Genomic DNA, 16,823 nt, shown 5'->3' on the forward strand with positions numbered 1-16,823 from the left:
ATGTTTTTTTATCTATAGTCCGGCCCTCCAAGGGTCTGAGGGACCGTGTACTGGCCCCCCGTTCATAAAGTTTGAGGACCCCTGATATATACAGATGGATATACAGGAGGTGATGTATTAATTCCCTGTGTGTTCCCTACAGATGGAGTCATTGATAGAAATCCACCCGAGAGGTGTCCCCGCCCTCTGTATTCCCAGGACTGTCCAGAGGGAAATGTCCCAGAGAAGCGTCAGGTAGATGGCGCTAAAGTCCCCCAAAATATGACCAGAAAGTGATTGACCCCAAGATCAACTTTTATTTTCTTCCTATCTGTTTAGGGTGAAGATCTGATGGATATTAAGGCTGAGATTAAAGATGAAGCAGAAGAGGAGACGGATTTCGGGACCGATCATCAGTGTAAGGAGGGGGAGACTTTTATTGGTGGAGGGTCTCCTAGATACTACTACACCCATCATCTGATCATCACATGGAATAATCTATTCATCACTGTGTGTTCTCTACAGATGGAGTCATTGATAGAAATCCACCCGAGAGGTGTCCCCGCCCTCTGTATTCCCAGGACTGTCCAGAGGGAAATGTCCCAGAGAAGCATCAGGTAGATGATGCTAAAGTATTTCCAAAATAAGACCAGAAAGGTAAAGTTCTTTAAAAAAAATAAAAAAAAAATAAATGTTCTTGTTTGTTCAGGTTGAAGATCAGATTAATATTGAGGATGAGGTTAAAGATGAACCAGAAGAGGAGACGGATATTTGGTCTGATCACCCGTGTACGAGGGAAGTGAAGGAGGAAATTCCAGGAGGTGTTACCCCAGGTATGTAATAATTCCAGGAGGTGTTACCGCAGGTATGTAATAATTCCAGGAGGTGTTACCCCAGGTATGTAATAATTCCAGGAGGTGTTACCCCAGGTATGTAATTATTATAGGAGGTGTTGTCCCAGGTATGTAATAATTCCAGGAGGTGTTGTCCCAGGTATGTAATAATTCCAGGAGGTGTTACCCCAGGTATGTAATTATTATAGGAGGTGTTGTCCCAGGTATGTAATAATTCCAGGAGGTGTTGTCCCAGGTATGTAATAATGCCAGGAGGTGTTGTCCCGGGTATGTTATAATGCCAGGAGGTGTTGTCCCGGGTATGTAATAATTCCAGGAGGTGTTGTCCCGGGTATGGAATAATTCCAGGAGGGGTTGTCCCGGGTATGTAATAATTCCAGGAGGGGTTGTCCCAGGTATGTAATAATTCCAGGAGGTGTTGTCCCGGGTATGTAATAATGCCAGGAGGTGTTGTCCCGGGTATGTTATAATGCCAGGAGGTGTTGTCTCGGGTATGGAATAATTCCAGGAGGGGTTGTCCCGGGTATGTAATAATTCCAGGAGGTGTTGTCCCAGGTATGTAATAATTCCAGGAGGTGTTGTCCCAGGTATGTAATAATTCCAGGAGGTGTTGTCCCAGGTATGTAATAATTCCAGGAGGTGTTGTCCCAGGTATGTAATAATTCCAGGAGGTGTTGTCCCAGGTATGTATTGTTTCCAGGAGGTGTTGTCCCAGGTATGTAATAATTCCAGGAGGTGTTGTCCCAGGTATGTAATAATTCCAGGAGGTGTTGTCCCAGGTATGTAATAATTCCAGGAGGTGTTGTCCCAGGTATGTAATGTTTCCAGGAGGTGTTGTCCCAGGTATGTAATGTTTCCAGGAGGTGTTGTCCCAGGTATGTAATAATTCCAGGAGGTGTTGTCCCGGGTATGTAATAATTCCAGGAGGTGTTGTCCCGGGTATGTAATATTTCCAGGAGGTGTTGTCCCGGGTATGTAATGTTTCCAGGAGGTGTTGTCCCGGGTATGTAATAATTCCAGGAGGTGTTGTCCCAGGTATGTAATAATTCCAGGAGGTGTTGTCCCAGGTATGTAATAATTCCAGGAGGTGTTGTCCCAGGTATGTAATATTTCCAGGAGGTGTTGTCCCAGGTATGTAGTAATTCCAGGAGGTGTTGTCCCAGGTATGTAATAATTCCAGGAGGTGTTGTCCCGGGTATGTAGTAATGGATTACAGAGGGAATTCCGAGGTTTCTTCAGGGGAGGCTCCACCTTAGATCTACATGACATTAACCCTTCAGGCCCCAGTGATCCCCTGTGTTATGTATAGTCAGGACCTGAGGGAGGTGACTATATAGAGATCCTCTCCAAGGTCATCTATGGGTCCTGTCATGCTCCAGGTAGAACACTAGGGGCAGCATCAGGATTTGGGGCTCAGATGTGATGAACGGCCGCACTATCCCATGGGAGCAGAGAACTTAGTGTAACCCCTTAAGCTCCACAATGGATGGTGATAGGGCCCCCGCTGATGGTCAGGTGTCTGGCATTGCCCTTGTATGAATATAGCAGAGGGAAATTCCTAGATGTCAGTCCGTAGATTAAGGCTCAGCACCACAGACAAGATGTGTGTATTTTCTACCAGTCTTTTGGCTTCTCTACTTGATCCCACAGGTTGGAAACATATGTCACTTCCCCTAAGAGACTAAGCCTTCCCTTACATAGCTCCCCCTGGTGGCTCTGCCTTCCCTTACATAGCTCCCCCTGGTGGCTCACCTTCCCTTACATAGCGCCCCCTGGTGGCTCAGCCTTCCCTCACATAGCTCCCCCTGGTGGCTCAGCCTTCCCTTACATAGCTCCCCTGGTGGCTCAGCCTTCCCTTACATAGCTCCCCCTGGTGGCTCAGCCTTCCCTTACATAGCTCCCCCTGGTGGCTCAGCCTTCCCTTACATAGCTCCCCTGGTGGCTCAGCCTTCCCTTACATAGCTCCCCATGGTGGCTTAGCCTTCCCTTACATAGCTCCCCCTGGTGGCACAGCCTTCCCTTACATAGCTCCCCCTGGTGGCTCAGCCTTCCCTTACATAGTTCCTCCTGGTGGCTCGGCCCTTCTCTTACATAGGTCCCCCTGGTGGCTCAGCCTTCCCTTACATAACTCCCCCTGGTGGCTCGGCCCTTCTCTTACATAGGTCCCCCTGGTGGCTCAGCCTTCCCTTACATAGCTCCCCCTGGTGGCTCAGCGTTCCCTTTACACAGCTCCCCCTGGTGGCTCAGGCTTCCCTTACACAGCTCCCCCTGGTGGCTCAGCCTTTCTATACACAGCTCCCCCTGGTGGCCCAGCCTTCCCTTACATTGCTCCCCCTGGTGGCCCAGCCTTCCCTTACATAGCTCCCCCTGGTCGCTCAGCCTTTCCTTACACAGCTCCCCCTGGTGGCTCAGCCTTCCCTTACACAGCTCCCCCTGGTGGCTCAGCCTTCCCTTACATAGCTCCCCCTTGTGGCTCAGCCTTCCCTTACATAGCTCCCCCTGGTGGCTCAGCCTTCCCTTACATAGCTCCCCCTTGTGGCTCAGCCTTCCCTTACATAGCTCCTCCTAGTGGCTCAGCCTTTCCTTGCATAGCTCCTCCTGGTGGCTCATCCTTCCTTTACATAGCTCCCCCTGGTGGCTCAGCCTTTTCTTACATAGCTCCCCCTGGTGGCCCAGCCTTCCCTTACATTGCTCCCCCTGGTGGCTCAGCCTTCCCTTACATAGCTCCCCTTGTGGCTCAGTCTTCCCTTACATAGCTCCCCCTGGTGGCTCAGCCTTTCCTTACATAGCTCCCCCTGGTGGCTCAGCCTTGCCCATACACAGCTCCCCCTGGTGGCTCAGCTTTCCCTATACACAGCTCCCCCTGGTGGCTCAGCCTTCCCTTACATAGCTCCCCCTGGTGGCTCAGCCTTCCCTTACATAGCTCCCCCTGGTGGCTCGGCCTTCCCTTACATAGCTCCCCCTGGTGGCTCGGCCTTCCCTTACATAGCTCCCCGTGGTGGCTCGGCCTTTCCTTACATAGCTCCCCCTGGTGGCTAAGCCTTCCCTTACATAGCTCCCCCTGGTGGCTCAGCCTTTCCTTACATAGTTCCCCCTGGTGGCTCAGCCTTTCCTTACATAGCTCCCCCTGGTGGCTCAGCCTTTCCTTACATAGCTCCCCCTGGTGGCTCAGCCTTCCCTATACACAGCTCTCCCTGTTGGCTCAGCCTTCCCTATACACAGCTCCCCCTGGTGGCTCAGCCTTCCCTTACATAGCTCCCCCTGGTGGCTCAGCCTTCCCTTACATAGCTCCCCCTGGTGGCTCAGCCTTCCCTTACATAGCTCCCCCTGGTGGCTCAGCCTTCCCTTACATAGCTCCCCCTGGTGGCTCAGCCTTTCCTTACATAGCTTCTCTTGGTGGCTCAGCCGTCCCTTACATAGCTCCCCCTGGTGGCTCAGGCTTCCCTTACATAGCTCCAGATTTCCTACCCCAGATGACCCATTTATTACCGAAATGTCTGTGTCTCCTCCACCTGCTGACAATGGATATCCCTGAGGAAGGAGTGACAGCCGAGTCTCTGTAGGGACCAGCAGCTCCGGGCCTGGGATTTCACTGCGGGTCTGACTGGATTATCTGATGTTTTATCAGAAAGTGGGGGAGGGGCAGAACATTGTTATTGAGGCCTGATAAATAACCTAGAGGTGAGAAGTCTATGATATATATAGATGGATACACAGGAGCTGATGTATTCATTCCCTGTGTGTTCCCTACAGATGGCGTCATTGATAGAAATCCACCCGAGAGGTGTCCCCGCCCTCTGTATTCCCAGAACTGTCCAGAGGGAAATGTCCCAGAGAAGCATCAGGTAGATGGCGCTAAAGTCTCCCCAAATTATGACCATAAAGTGTTTGACCCCAAGATCAACTTACATTTTCTTCCTATCTTTTTAGGGTGAAGATCTGACGGATATTAAGGCTGAGGTTAAAGATGAAGCAGAAGAGGAGACGGATTTCGGGGCCGATCAGCAGTGTAAGGAGGGGGAGACTTTTATTGGTGGAGGGTCTCCTAGATACTACTACACCCATCATCTGATCATCACATGGAATAATCTATTCATCACTGATGTATTCATTCCCTGTGTGTTCCCTACAGATGAAGTCATTGATAGAAATCCACCCAAGAGGTGTCCCCGCCCTCTGTATTCCCAGGACTGTCCAGATGGAAATGTCCCAGAGAACCATCCGGTAGATGAAGCTAAAGCATTTCCAAAATATGATCAGAAAGGTAAAGTTCTTTTAAAAAAAAATGTCTTGTTTGTTCAGGTTGAAGATCAGATTAATATTAACCCCTTAAGGACCCAGCCAATTTTCACTGTAGGATCCGGCCATTTTTTGCACATCTGACCACTGTCACTTTAAGCATTAATAACTCTGATGCTTTTACCTTTCATTCTGTTTCCGAGATTGTTTTTTCGTAACCTATTCTACTTTGTTAGTGGTAAAATTTGGTCGATACTTGCATTATTTCTTGGTGAAAAATCCCCAAATTTGATGAATAACTTTGAAGCTCTCTGCTTATAAGGAAAATGGATATTCCAAATAAATTTATATATTGATTCACATATACAATATGTCTACTTTATAAAGTTGAGATGTTTTTACTTTTGGAAGATATCAGAGGGCTTCAAAGTTCAGCAGCAATTTTCCAATTTTTCACAACATTTTCAAAATCGAAAATTCTCTATCGGCTCCATTGGGGGACACAGACCGTGGGTGTATGCTGCTGTCTCTAGGAGGTGTGACACTATGGTAATGAAAAAAAAAAGTCGGCTCCTCCCAGCAGGATATACCCGCCTTCAGGCCCTGAGCTAATCGGTTTAAGCTTAGTGTCTGAAGGAGGTGGACATGGGCTGGAATTCTCCAGACCAGGACTTCTGATTTTTTGTTTTCCTAGTATAGGGACGTGTTAGCTTTTTATTCCTTTTTCTTTTCTGTTTTCAGGTGGGGACTCCGGTTCCCTGTTTCTCCATTGCGAGTGAGGGGGCACAGACATTGCGTATATGCGCTGTTCACCCCCCCTCGCCAACGATCAGCGCCTGGGTTTGTACCTCATGGGTGCAGGTTCCTCTATTTCCCTCCTCACCTCGCTCGCACATAGCAGCCAGGCGTGATGCAGGTAACTAAAGCTGACTGAAGACTTCACTGAAGACTCCATTAGGTAAGTTCTTCTGACTGAGGTAAGTACTCCCCCCCCCCCCCCCTTTTCTCCATAGGTACGGACTTGCAACCTCTGGAGACCCCCTGTTTTTGGCCCACCTTTCAGGTTATGGGGCTGGCTTATACAGGGGCTGCACTTTTATTCTGGGGGAGCAGTGGCACCTGAGGGGGCATGTAATATATGGGGCACTTCACTGTATGTGTGCGTGTGTGTGTGTTTTAGTGCGACTATGTCCACAGCGCCTTATATGCGGCTGTCAGCCGCGGCGCTGATACGGGCCGGGCGCTCTCAGCGCCGGCTTACTTTCACTTTCTCCGGCAGTCTCTGCCGGCGTACAGGCCGCCCGCTCTATTCCCCCCGAGCGCATATGCGGCTGACGTGCGCTCGGGACAAGGAGCGGGCACCATTACAGTTCTTCTCGGCAGTCTATAGCTCCGCCCACAGGGCTGTGAGTTCTCAGAGGCTCAAAGCAGCCTCCAATCAGCGCCGTGGGCGCGATTTTCAGTAAGAAGGGGTCAGTTAGTTACTGCCTTGCTTCAGGCACGCACCTCTCTTCCTATTGGCTGGCCTGTTCCTACACTCTAGCTGCACGGAGCAGAGTTCTCCTCACTGCAGCTGACAGGGGACACAGACTAGGGTGAGAAAGTTCCTGTCTTTTTTCACATTATGTCTGTACCCAGAGCTGTTCCTTTCTCTAAACAGAAACCTGGAACTTCAGTGACTTATTTTGTCTGTAAGCACTGTAATACCAAGATGTCTGGCTCTGCTGAGCCCACTTGCTCTGCCTGCTCCACTGCTCCCCCAGACCCCCTGGTACCCCCTGATACCCTTTCGGTCCCGGTGGGTTCAGCCGCTCCACCAGCCTGGGTTTCTTCCCTGACCCAGTATATGGCCGACTTGACCCTAGTCTCCCGTTCGGTGGCAGAGGCCTCCCGGGAAGTGGTGTCCGCCTTGAAGGGTTCTTCTATGCGCAGGGCCTCTGAGAGGGCCCGCTCCTCGTCTCCACATACTTCACGCTCTCACAAGCGTACTAGGGGTGCCTCGTCTGACTCTTCCATTGAGTCTTCAGATAGACGTGAGCGTTCCCCTCGTGGGTCCCGCCCCCCCCCCCCTGTAATCTGGGCACAAACGTCGCTCCTCCAGAGGACGTTCTCGGAGTCGCTGCTCTGCCACGCCAGAGCTGCGTACCCAGTCAGGGTCGCCCCCTCCAGGACTGCTTCTACTCATTCACATTCCCCTGGTGAACTGGTGGACGAGGCTTCCGAGCCGGCATCTGACTCAGAGGACCGCTCAGACTAAATTGCAACGATGAACTCATTGGTGACAGCCATAGGAGACACCTTTCACTTAGATGACCCAGGATCTTCGGATGTCAATCCAGGAGTATCCTTTCATCGTGCTAAGCCAGCACCTCAAAGGTTCAGCTCTCACGCTGACTTTGATGACATTCTGGAATCTGCATGGAAACATCCAGACAAGAGGTTCCCGGGAATCAAGACGATTCAAAAAAACGTTATCCATTTGACAAGGACTTTTTCACTAAGGTAGTTTCCCCTCCCTCAGTGGATCCACCAATCTCCCGGATCTCTAAGGCGACTACACTGCCTCTGGCAGTTGCCGCTGCCTTCAAGGATCCCACGGAAAAGAAGGTAGAATCCTTAGCGAAGTTTGCCTCTGAAGCAGCTGGCTCTTCTCTTCTTCCCATCTTCGCCTCGACATGGGTGTCCAAGGCCCTGTCGGAGTGGTGCCAAAAGCTGCATCAGGATATCTTAGCGGGATCCCCCCCCAGAGGATCTATCTGCTCTGGCTCTCCAATGCTCTAAAGCTGGGGACTTTCTGTGCGCAGCTTCCATGCAGTCTGCTCGTTGTTCTGCCTTTGCTGTGGGTCACCTAGCGGCTCTCCGCCGCTCTATGTGGCTTAAAGCTTGGAATGCGGATGCCGCTTCCAAAAGGGCTCTCACTGAGCTTCTCTTTACGGGTGGCCGTCTTTTTGGCGAACGCCTTGATGAGATTATCTCTTAGGCAACGGGAGGTAAGAGTTCCTTGTTACCTCAAAATAAGGCTCGCCCTACTTCCCAAAGGAAGTCCTTTTCCTTTCGGACCTCTGGCTCCAGCAAAGGTTCCGGGCAGGTGCCCTCGCAGGACAAGAAGGCTCCTTTGTTCCGGACACGCCCGTCTTGGAAGTCGGACTCCAACCGGTCCGGCCGTTTTCCGCCCAAATCAGGCAACCGCAAACCCACTTCTGCATGAAGTGAGGCCCCCACCCGCAGTTTCTTCTCGGGTGGAAGGTCGTCTCTTGCTTTTTCGAGGCATCTGGACCTCACACATTCAGGACTCTTGAGTCAGGGATGTGGTGTCCAACGGTTACCGAATCGAATTCGCCTCCCTTCCGAGGGATCGCTTTTTTCGATCCCGGGCCCCCTCAAAGCAATTTTGAGCGGCTCTCCAGTCTCTGCTTCTCCAGGGGGTTATCGTTCCCGTTCCTCCAAGGGAACGGTTTCGGGGTTTCTATTCAAATCTTTTTGTGGTCCCCAAGAAGGACGGTTCTGTGCGACCAATACTAGACCTCAAGCGTCTCAACCGTCGCCTTCTTATCCGCCACTTCCGAATGGAATCTCTCCGTTCGGTGGTGGCGTCCCTGGAACAAGAGGAGTTCCTTTCATCGGTGGACATCAAGGATGCCTACCTCCATGTGGCAATATTTCTAGGCCATCATCGGTACCTCCGCTTTGCGGTTCCAGAGGGGCACTTTCAATTCATAGCCCTCCCCTTTGGTCTAGCCACGGCTCCTCGGGTCTTTACAAAGATCCTTGCACTGGTGATGGGCCTGTTACGGTCGAGGGGAATCTCGGTGATACCCTATCTGGACGACCTTCTCATCAAGGCTCCAACCAGAGCCCAGACTCTGGAGAATGTGGACGTCACTCTCCACACTCTGACTCGCTTTGGGTGGATGGTCAACCGGGACAAGTCAGTCCTCCGTCCTACCCAGTCTCTAACCTTCCTGGGACTTCGATTCGACACGGCCTCTGCCCGAATTTGTCTTCCGCCGGACAAACGTCTGGCGCTTTGGTCGGGGGTCCGCTCCCTTCGGACCCAGGTCTCAGTCTCCATCCACACTTGTATTAAAGTCCTGGGTTGGATGGTGGCAACTATGGAGGCCGTACCCTTTGCCCAGTTTCATTACCGCCCCCTTCAACTGGCGATTCTCTCTCGATGGAACAGGTCTCCTCTGTCCCTCGATCGTCAGATTGTTCTCCCTCGCAGCGTCCGTCAGTCTCTGCTCTGGTGTCTCCGCTCCTCCCTTCTTCTCCAAGGGCGGTCGTTTCTTCCCCTTCACTGGCAGGTTGTTACAATGGATGCCAGCCTGTCGGGTTGGGGTGGCGTGTTCAGGGATTGGACGGTTCAGGGACTCTGGTCTCCCCAGGAGACCCTTCTTCCGATAAATATATTGGAATTACGGGCAATTCTTCTTTGTCTTCTTCATTGAGAGTCCTGTCTTCAGTCCCGTCCTGTCCGCGATCAGTCGGACAACGCCATGGCCGTGGCGTACATAAATCGACAGGGCGGCACTCGCAGCTCGGCAGCCATGGCCGAGGTGACCAAGATTCTCACCTGGGCGGAGAGCAAGGTTCCGGCCATTTTGGCGATTCACATTCCGGGAGTGCTCAACTGGGAAGCGGACTTCCTCAGTCAGTCCTCACCCGACCCCGGCGAGTGGTCTCTACATCCGGAGGTCTTCGCCCAGCTCCGCAACCTCTTGGGCATTCCGTATGTGGACCTCTTTGCGTCCTGGCACAATCGGAAGATCCTTCCTTTTGTGTCCAAGTCCCGGGACCCTCAGGCTCTGGCCGTGGACGCCCTAGTGATTCCTTGGGCGGGGTTTGCCCTACCCTATCTGTTTCCTCCTCTTCCGCTCCTTCCCAGGGTGCTGAGGAAGCTCAAGGTAGAGGACGTCCCCGCCATTCTGGTAGCTCCAGATTGGCCCCGAAGGTCGTGGTATGCCGACGTAGTCAGGCTCCTGGACGACGCTCTGCTGCACCTTCCGCTCCGCCCGGATCTGCTGGGTCCTCTTTTCCACCCCAATTTACAGTCGCTGCATTTGACGGCGTGGTGGTTGAGACCGCGGTTTTGAGGGCCCGCGGGTTCTCTTCCCAAGTCATTCACACCATGCTCAAGGCTCGTAAGCCCTTTTCCGCTAGAATTTACCACCGTACTTGGCGGTCTTATTTTCGTTGGTGTGAAGCTCAGGACTTCTCCCCGGTAACCGTCTCTGTTCCCCGTCTTCTCTCCTTTTTGCAGTTGGGGTTGGAACTGGGATTGTCTCTCAGTTCACTTAAAGGTCAGGTTTCGTCCCTTCCTGTTCTTTTCCAGCGACCCCTGGCTTCTAATTCTCATGACCGGACCTTCCTTCAAGGAGTGGCGCACGCTGTTCCTCCTTATCGGTCACCCTCTCCCCCTTGGGACTTGAATTTGGTTCTGAGTGCCCTCCAGGGTGCACCCTTTGAGCCCCTTAGAGAGGTGTCTCTCCGCCTCCTTTCTTGGAAAGTGACGTTTCTTGTTGCTATCACCTCCATCCGGAGGGTGTCTGAATTGGCAGCTCTCTCCTGCCGTTCTCCGTTTCTGGTGATCCACCAGGACAAGGTTGTTTTCCGGCCAGATCCATCCTTTTTGCCTAAGGTGGTCTCGGGCTTTCATCTCAATGAGGACATTGTCCTCCCGTCCTTTTGTCCTGCTCCTTCTCATCCTAAGGAGCGCTTACTACACAAGCTGGATGTAGTTCGGGCTGTTCGGTCTTCATTTAGTCAGTGTGAGTCCTTATGGAAGGTCGTCGCAAGGGACAACCTGCTTCCAAGGCCACCATTTCTCGGTGGATTCGGTCCGCCATTTCGGAAGCCTATCGCTGTATGGGGAAGATTCCTCCTTTCAGGGTTGGGGCATCCTGGACTCTCCAGAATAGAGCCTCGGCCTCGCAGATTTGCAAGGCGGCTACCTGGTCATCTTTGCACACTTTCTCGAGGTTTTCCCGAGTTCATACTTCGCATCGGCTGATGCTAGTCTGGGTCGTAAAGTGTTGCAGGCGGCAGTGGATCGGCCGTCTGCCTGACTGCTTATCTGCCCACCCAAGGGACAGCTTTGGTAAGTCCCACGGTCTGTGTCCCCCAATGGAGCCGATAGATTAAAGGAGATTTTTGTGTACTTACCGTAAAATCTCTTTCTCGAAGGATCCATTGGGGAACACAGCTCCCGCCCTTTTTGGGATTTTCCTTTGGTTCTCTGTCCGAGGGTGTGTTCAGTTATGTTTTTCTTCTGGTTCTTGGACAGTTTGAGGTTTTTCTTTGACCTGTTGGTCTCCTCCTATTGCTCTGGAACTTAAACTGATTAGCTCAGAGCCTGAAGGCGGGTATATCCTGCTGGGAGGAGCCGACATTTTTTATTACCATAGTGTCACACCTCCTAGAGACAGCAGCATACACCCACGGTCTGTGTCCCCCAATGGATCCTTCGAGAAAGAGAGAGAGATTTTACGGTAAGTAAACAAAAATCTCCTTTTTTCAGGGACCAGATCAGTTTTGAAGTGGATTTGAAGGGTCTTCTTATTAGAAATACCCCATAAATGACCCCATTATAAAAACTGCACCCCTTAAAGTAGTCAAAAGGTTTGTTAACCCTTTAGGTGTTTTACAGGAATAGCAGGAAATTGAAGGAAAAAATTCAGAATCTTCATTTTTTACTCTGGCATGTTCTTGTAGACCCAGTTTTTGAATTTTTACAAGGGGTAAAAGGAGAGAAATCTAACTAAAATGTGTAACCCAATTTTATCGAATAAGGAAATACCTCATGTGTATGTCAAGTGTTCGGCGGGCGCACTAGAGGGCTCAGAAGGGAAGGAGCGACAGTGGGATTTTGGAGAGTGAGTTTTTCTGAAATGGTTTTTGTGGGGCATGTCACCTTTAGGAAGCCCCTATGGTGCCAAAACAGCAGAAAAAAACAAACCACATGGCATACTATTTTGGAAACTACACCCCTCAAGGAATGTAACAAGGGGTAAAGTGAGCCTTAACACCCCACAGGTGTTTCACGATTTTTTGTTAAAGTTGGATGTGTAAATGATTTTTTTTTTTCTCACTAAAATGCCAGTTTTCCCCCAAATTTTAAATTTTTACAAGGGGTAATAGGAGAAAATGCCCCCCAAAATTTGTAACCCCATCGCTTCTGAGTATGGAATTACCCCATGTGTGGGCGTCAAGTGCACTGCGGGCGCACTACAATGCTCACAAGAGAAGGAATCACATTTGGATTTTGCAGGCAAATTTTGCTGAAATTGTTTTTGAGGGGCATGTCCCATTTAGGAAGCCCCTATGGTGCCAGGACAGCAAAAAAAAAAAAACACATGGCATACTATTTTGGAAACTACACCCCTCAAGGAACGTAACAAGGGGTACAGTGAGCATTAACACCCCACAGGTGTTTGATGACTTTTCGTTAAAGTTGGATGTGTAAATGAAATTATAATTTTTTTTACAAAAATGCTGGTTTCCCCCCAAATTGTACTTTTTTTTTACAAGGGGTAATAGGAGAAAATGCCCCCAAAATTTGTAACCCCATCGCTTCTGAGTATGGAAATACCCCATGTGTGGACGTCAAGTGCACTGCAGGCACATTACAATGCTCAGAAGAGGAGGAGTCACATTTGCAAATTTTGCTGAAATGGGGGGGGGGGGGGGGGAGGGAAGGGGCGGCATGTCGCATTTAGTGCCAGAACAGCAAAAAAAAAAAAATTTTTGTAAATACATTTCTTTGGAGTAAGGACATACCTCGTATCTGGGCGTAGAACAGCTCTGCTCACTGGTCACGGAGGAACAGGATGGCAGTCAGGGGCCTGGAGCTTCTAGACAGCTGCCTATGGAGCCAGAAGAGTGGGACACCCCCCTCAAGGGGCATTACATGGGGTACACTAATAACTAACAAGGGGTACAGTTACTTTTTTTTTTTAAACTTTTTTTTTAACTTTATTACATGGCTTTCCCTACCTTTCACTCTGGTGTATTCTGTCCCTGATCTAGGGGATCTTCAGGTCTCCTGAGGTGATCTAATGGGTGCAGGGGGGGGGGGGGGGGGGGGTCCCTGGCTCTTCTTGCAGCGCTGCCCGCTGACTGAACCCAGCTAATGGTCAGCGCTGCAGAGGATGCAGTTTAACCCCTCGCCTGCCGGCTGCTATTGGCTGGACGTCCAGCCAAAAGCAGCTCTCCTGGGTGGGTGTCGAGATCGTCACCTCCCCATAGATACAGTAGGTGATAGGGGGTGTAATCTACACCCCTGATCACCTTGTATCTGCGGGTCACACGTGACTCGTATGACCCGGAGTTGCGCAAATCACAAGTGTGATTTAACTTGCGATTTGCGCCGATCTCCGACATTGGGGGGGGGGGGGGAGAGCTGATGACCCCCTTGGGCATTCACGCGGGGTGCCTACTGGTCGATATCAACGGTCACCCCGGTCCGGTCCCCGCCCGGCGCGCGGCAGGGATCGGAATTCCCACGGGCGTACCTGTATGCCCTGGGTCCTTAAGACCCAGGTACAGAAGGCGTATCCATATGCCCTTGGTCCTGTACTGGTTAAGGATGAGGTTAAAGATGAACCATAAGAGGAGATCAGCAGTGTACGAGGGAAGTGAAGGAGGAAATTCCTGGAGGTGTTACCCCATAGCTCCCTTACATAGCTCCTCCTGGTGGCTCAGCCTTCCCTTACATAGCTCCTCCTGGTGGCTCAGTCTTCCCTTACATAGCTCCCCCTGGTGGCTTATCCTTCCCTCACATAGCTCCCCCTGGTGGCTCAGCCTTCCCTTACTTAGCTCCCCCTGGTGGCTCAGTCTTCCCTTACATAGCTCCCCCTGGTGGCTCAACCTTCCGTTACATAACTCCCCCCCCCCCCCCCCGGTGGCTTAGCCTTCCCTTACATAGCACCCCCTGGTGGTTCAGCCTTCCCTTACATAGCTCCCCCTGGTGGCTCAGCCTGCCCTTACATAGCTCCCCCTGGTGGCTCAGCCGTCCCTTACATAGCTCCCCCTGGTGGCTCAGCCTTCCCTTACATAGCTCCCCATGGTGGCTCAGCCTTCCTTTACATAGCTCCCCTGGTGGCTCTGCCTTCCCTTACATAGCTCCCCTGGTGGCTCAGTCTTTCCTGACATAGCTCCCCCTGGTGGCTCAGCCTTCCCTTACATAGCTCCCCCTGCTGGCTCAGCCTTCCCTTACATAGCTCCCCCTGCTGGCTCAGCCTTCCCTTACATAGCTCCCCTGGTGGCTCAGTCTTTCCTTACATAGCTCCCCCTGGTGGCTCAGCCTTCCCTTACATAGCTCCCCCTGGTGGCTCAGCCTTCCCTTACATAGCTCCCCCTGGTGGCTCAGCCTTCCCTTACATAGCTCCCCCTGGTGGCTCAGTCTTTCCTTACATAGCTCCCCTGGTGGCTCAGTCTTTCATTACATAGCTCCCCCTGGTGGCTCAGCCTTCCCTTACATAGCTCCTCCTGGTGGCTCATCCTTACCTTTACATAGCTCCTCCTGCTGGCTCATCCTTCCCTTACATAGCTCCTCCTGGTGGCTCATCCTTCCCTTACATAGCTCCTCCTGGTGGCTCAGCCTTCCCTTACATAGCCCCCCCGGTGGCTTAGCCTTCCCTTACATAGCACCCCCTGGTGGTTCAGCCTTCCCTTACATAGCTCCCCCTGGTGGCTCAGCCTGCCCTTACATAGCTCCCCCTGGTGGCTCAGCCGTCCCTTACATAGCTCCCCCTTGTGGCTCAGCCTTCCCTTACATAGCTCCCCATGGTGGCTCAGCCTTCCTTTACATAGCTCCCCTGGTGGCTCTGCCTTCCCTTACATAGCTCCCCTGGTGGCTCAGTCTTTCCTGACATAGCTCCCCCTGGTGGCTCAGCCTTCCTTTACATAGCTCCCCTGGTGGCTCTGCCTTCCCTTACATAGCTCCCCTGGTGGCTCAGTCTTTCCTGACATAGCTCCCCCTGGTGGCTCAGCCTTCCCTTACATAGCTCCCCCTGGTGGCTCAGCCTTCCCTTACATAGCTCCCCCTGGTGGCTCAGCCTTCCCTTACATAGCTCCCCCTGGTGGCTCAGCCTTCCCTTACATAGCTCCCCCTGGTGGCTCAATCTTTCCTTACATAGCTCCCCTGGTGGCTCAGTCTTTCATTACATAGCTCCCCCTGGTGGCTCAGCCTTCCCTTACATAGCTCCTCCTGGTGGCTCATCCTTACCTTTACATAGCTCCTCCTGCTGGCTCATCCTTCCCTTACATAGCTCCTCCTGGTGGCTCATCCTTCCCTTACATAGCTCCTCCTGGTGGCTCAGCCTTCCCTTACATAGCTCCCCCTGGTGACTCAGCCTTCCCTTACATAGCTCCCCCTGGTGGCTCAGCCTTCCTTTACATAGCTCCCCTGGTGGCTCTGCCTTCCCTTACATAGCTCCCCTGGTGGCTCAGCCTTCCCTTACGTAGCTCCCCCTGGTGGCTCAACCTTCCTTTACATGGCTCCCCCTGGTGGCTCATCCTTACCTTACATAGCTCCCCCTGGTGGCTCAGTCTTACCTTACATAGCTCCCCCTGGTAGCTCAGCCTTCCCTTACATAGCTCTCCCTGGTGGCTTAACCTTCCCTTACATAGCTCCCCCTGGTGACTCAGCCTTCCCTTACATAGCTCACCCTGGTGGCTCAGCCTTCTCTTACATAGCTCCCCCTGGTGGCTCAGCCTGCCCTTACATAGCTCCCCCTGGTGGCTTATCCTTCCCTTACATAGCTCCCCCTGGTGGCTTATCCTTCCCTCACATAGCTCCCCCTGGTGGCTCAGCCTTCCTTTACTTAGCTCCTCCTGGTGGCTCAGCCTTCCCTTACTTTGGTCCTCCTGGTGGCTCAGTCTTCCCTTACATAGCTCCCCCTGGTGGCTCAGCCTTCCCTTACATAGTTCCCCTGGTGGATCTACCTTCCCTTACATAGCTCCCCCTGGTGGCTCAGCCTTCCCTTACATAGCTCCCCCTGGTTGCTCATCCTTCCCTTACATAGCTCCTCCTGGTGGCTCAGCCTTCCCTTACATAGCTCCCCCTGGTGACTCAGCCTTCCCTTACATAGCTCCCCCTGGTGGCTCAGCCTTCCTTTACATAGCTCCCCTGGTGGCTCTGCCTTCCCTTACATAGCTCCCCTGGTGGCTCAGCCTTCCCTTACGTAGCTCCCCCTGGTGGCTCAACCTTCCTTTACATGGCTCCCCCTGGTGGCTCATCCTTACCTTACATAGCTCCCCCTGGTGGCTCAGTCTTACCTTACATAGCTCCCCCTGGTAGCTCAGCCTTCCCTTACATAGCTCTCCCTGGTGGCTTAACCTTCCCTTACATAGCTCCCCCTGGTGACTCAGCCTTCCCTTACATAGCTCACCCTGGTGGCTCAGCCTTCTCTTACATAGCTCCCCCTGGTGGCTCAGCCTGCCCTTACATAGCTCCCCCTGGTGGCTTATCCTTCCCTTACATAGCTCCCCCTGGTGGCTTATCCTTCCCTCACATAGCTCCCCCTGGTGGCTCAGCCTTCCTTTACTTAGCTCCTCCTGGTGGCTCAGCCTTCCCTTACTTTGGTCCTCCTGGTGGCTCAGTCTTCCCTTACATAGCTCCCCCTGGTTGCTCAGCCTTCCCTTACATAGCTCCCACTGTTGACTCAGCCTTCCCTTACATAGCTCCCTCTGGTTGCTCAGCCTTCCCTTACATAGCTCACCCTGGTGGCTCAGCCTTCCCTTACATAGCTT

The 16,823-nt window shown here is 52.2% G+C and overlaps 1 protein-coding gene across 2 annotated transcripts in view; it reads left to right on the forward strand.

The window, feature by feature from the left end:
• Positions 1-16,823, forward strand: part of LOC130297933 (zinc finger protein 345-like) — a 197,408-nt gene that overhangs the window by 151,604 nt on the left and 28,981 nt on the right. For both annotated transcript variants that reach the window (XM_056550780.1, XM_056550781.1), the window contains 7 exons: positions 143-234; positions 319-397; positions 505-596; positions 689-812; positions 4,587-4,678; positions 4,764-4,842; positions 4,966-5,097. In XM_056550780.1, coding sequence (XP_056406755.1) covers positions 143-234; positions 319-397; positions 505-596; positions 689-812; positions 4,587-4,678; positions 4,764-4,842; positions 4,966-5,097 — 690 coding nt within the window. The remainder of the gene's footprint in view (positions 1-142; positions 235-318; positions 398-504; positions 597-688; positions 813-4,586; positions 4,679-4,763; positions 4,843-4,965; positions 5,098-16,823) is intronic.

This window comes from Hyla sarda (assembly GCF_029499605.1).
Source record: "Hyla sarda isolate aHylSar1 chromosome 1 unlocalized genomic scaffold, aHylSar1.hap1 SUPER_1_unloc_10, whole genome shotgun sequence".
Taxonomy (NCBI): Eukaryota; Metazoa; Chordata; class Amphibia; order Anura; family Hylidae; genus Hyla; species Hyla sarda.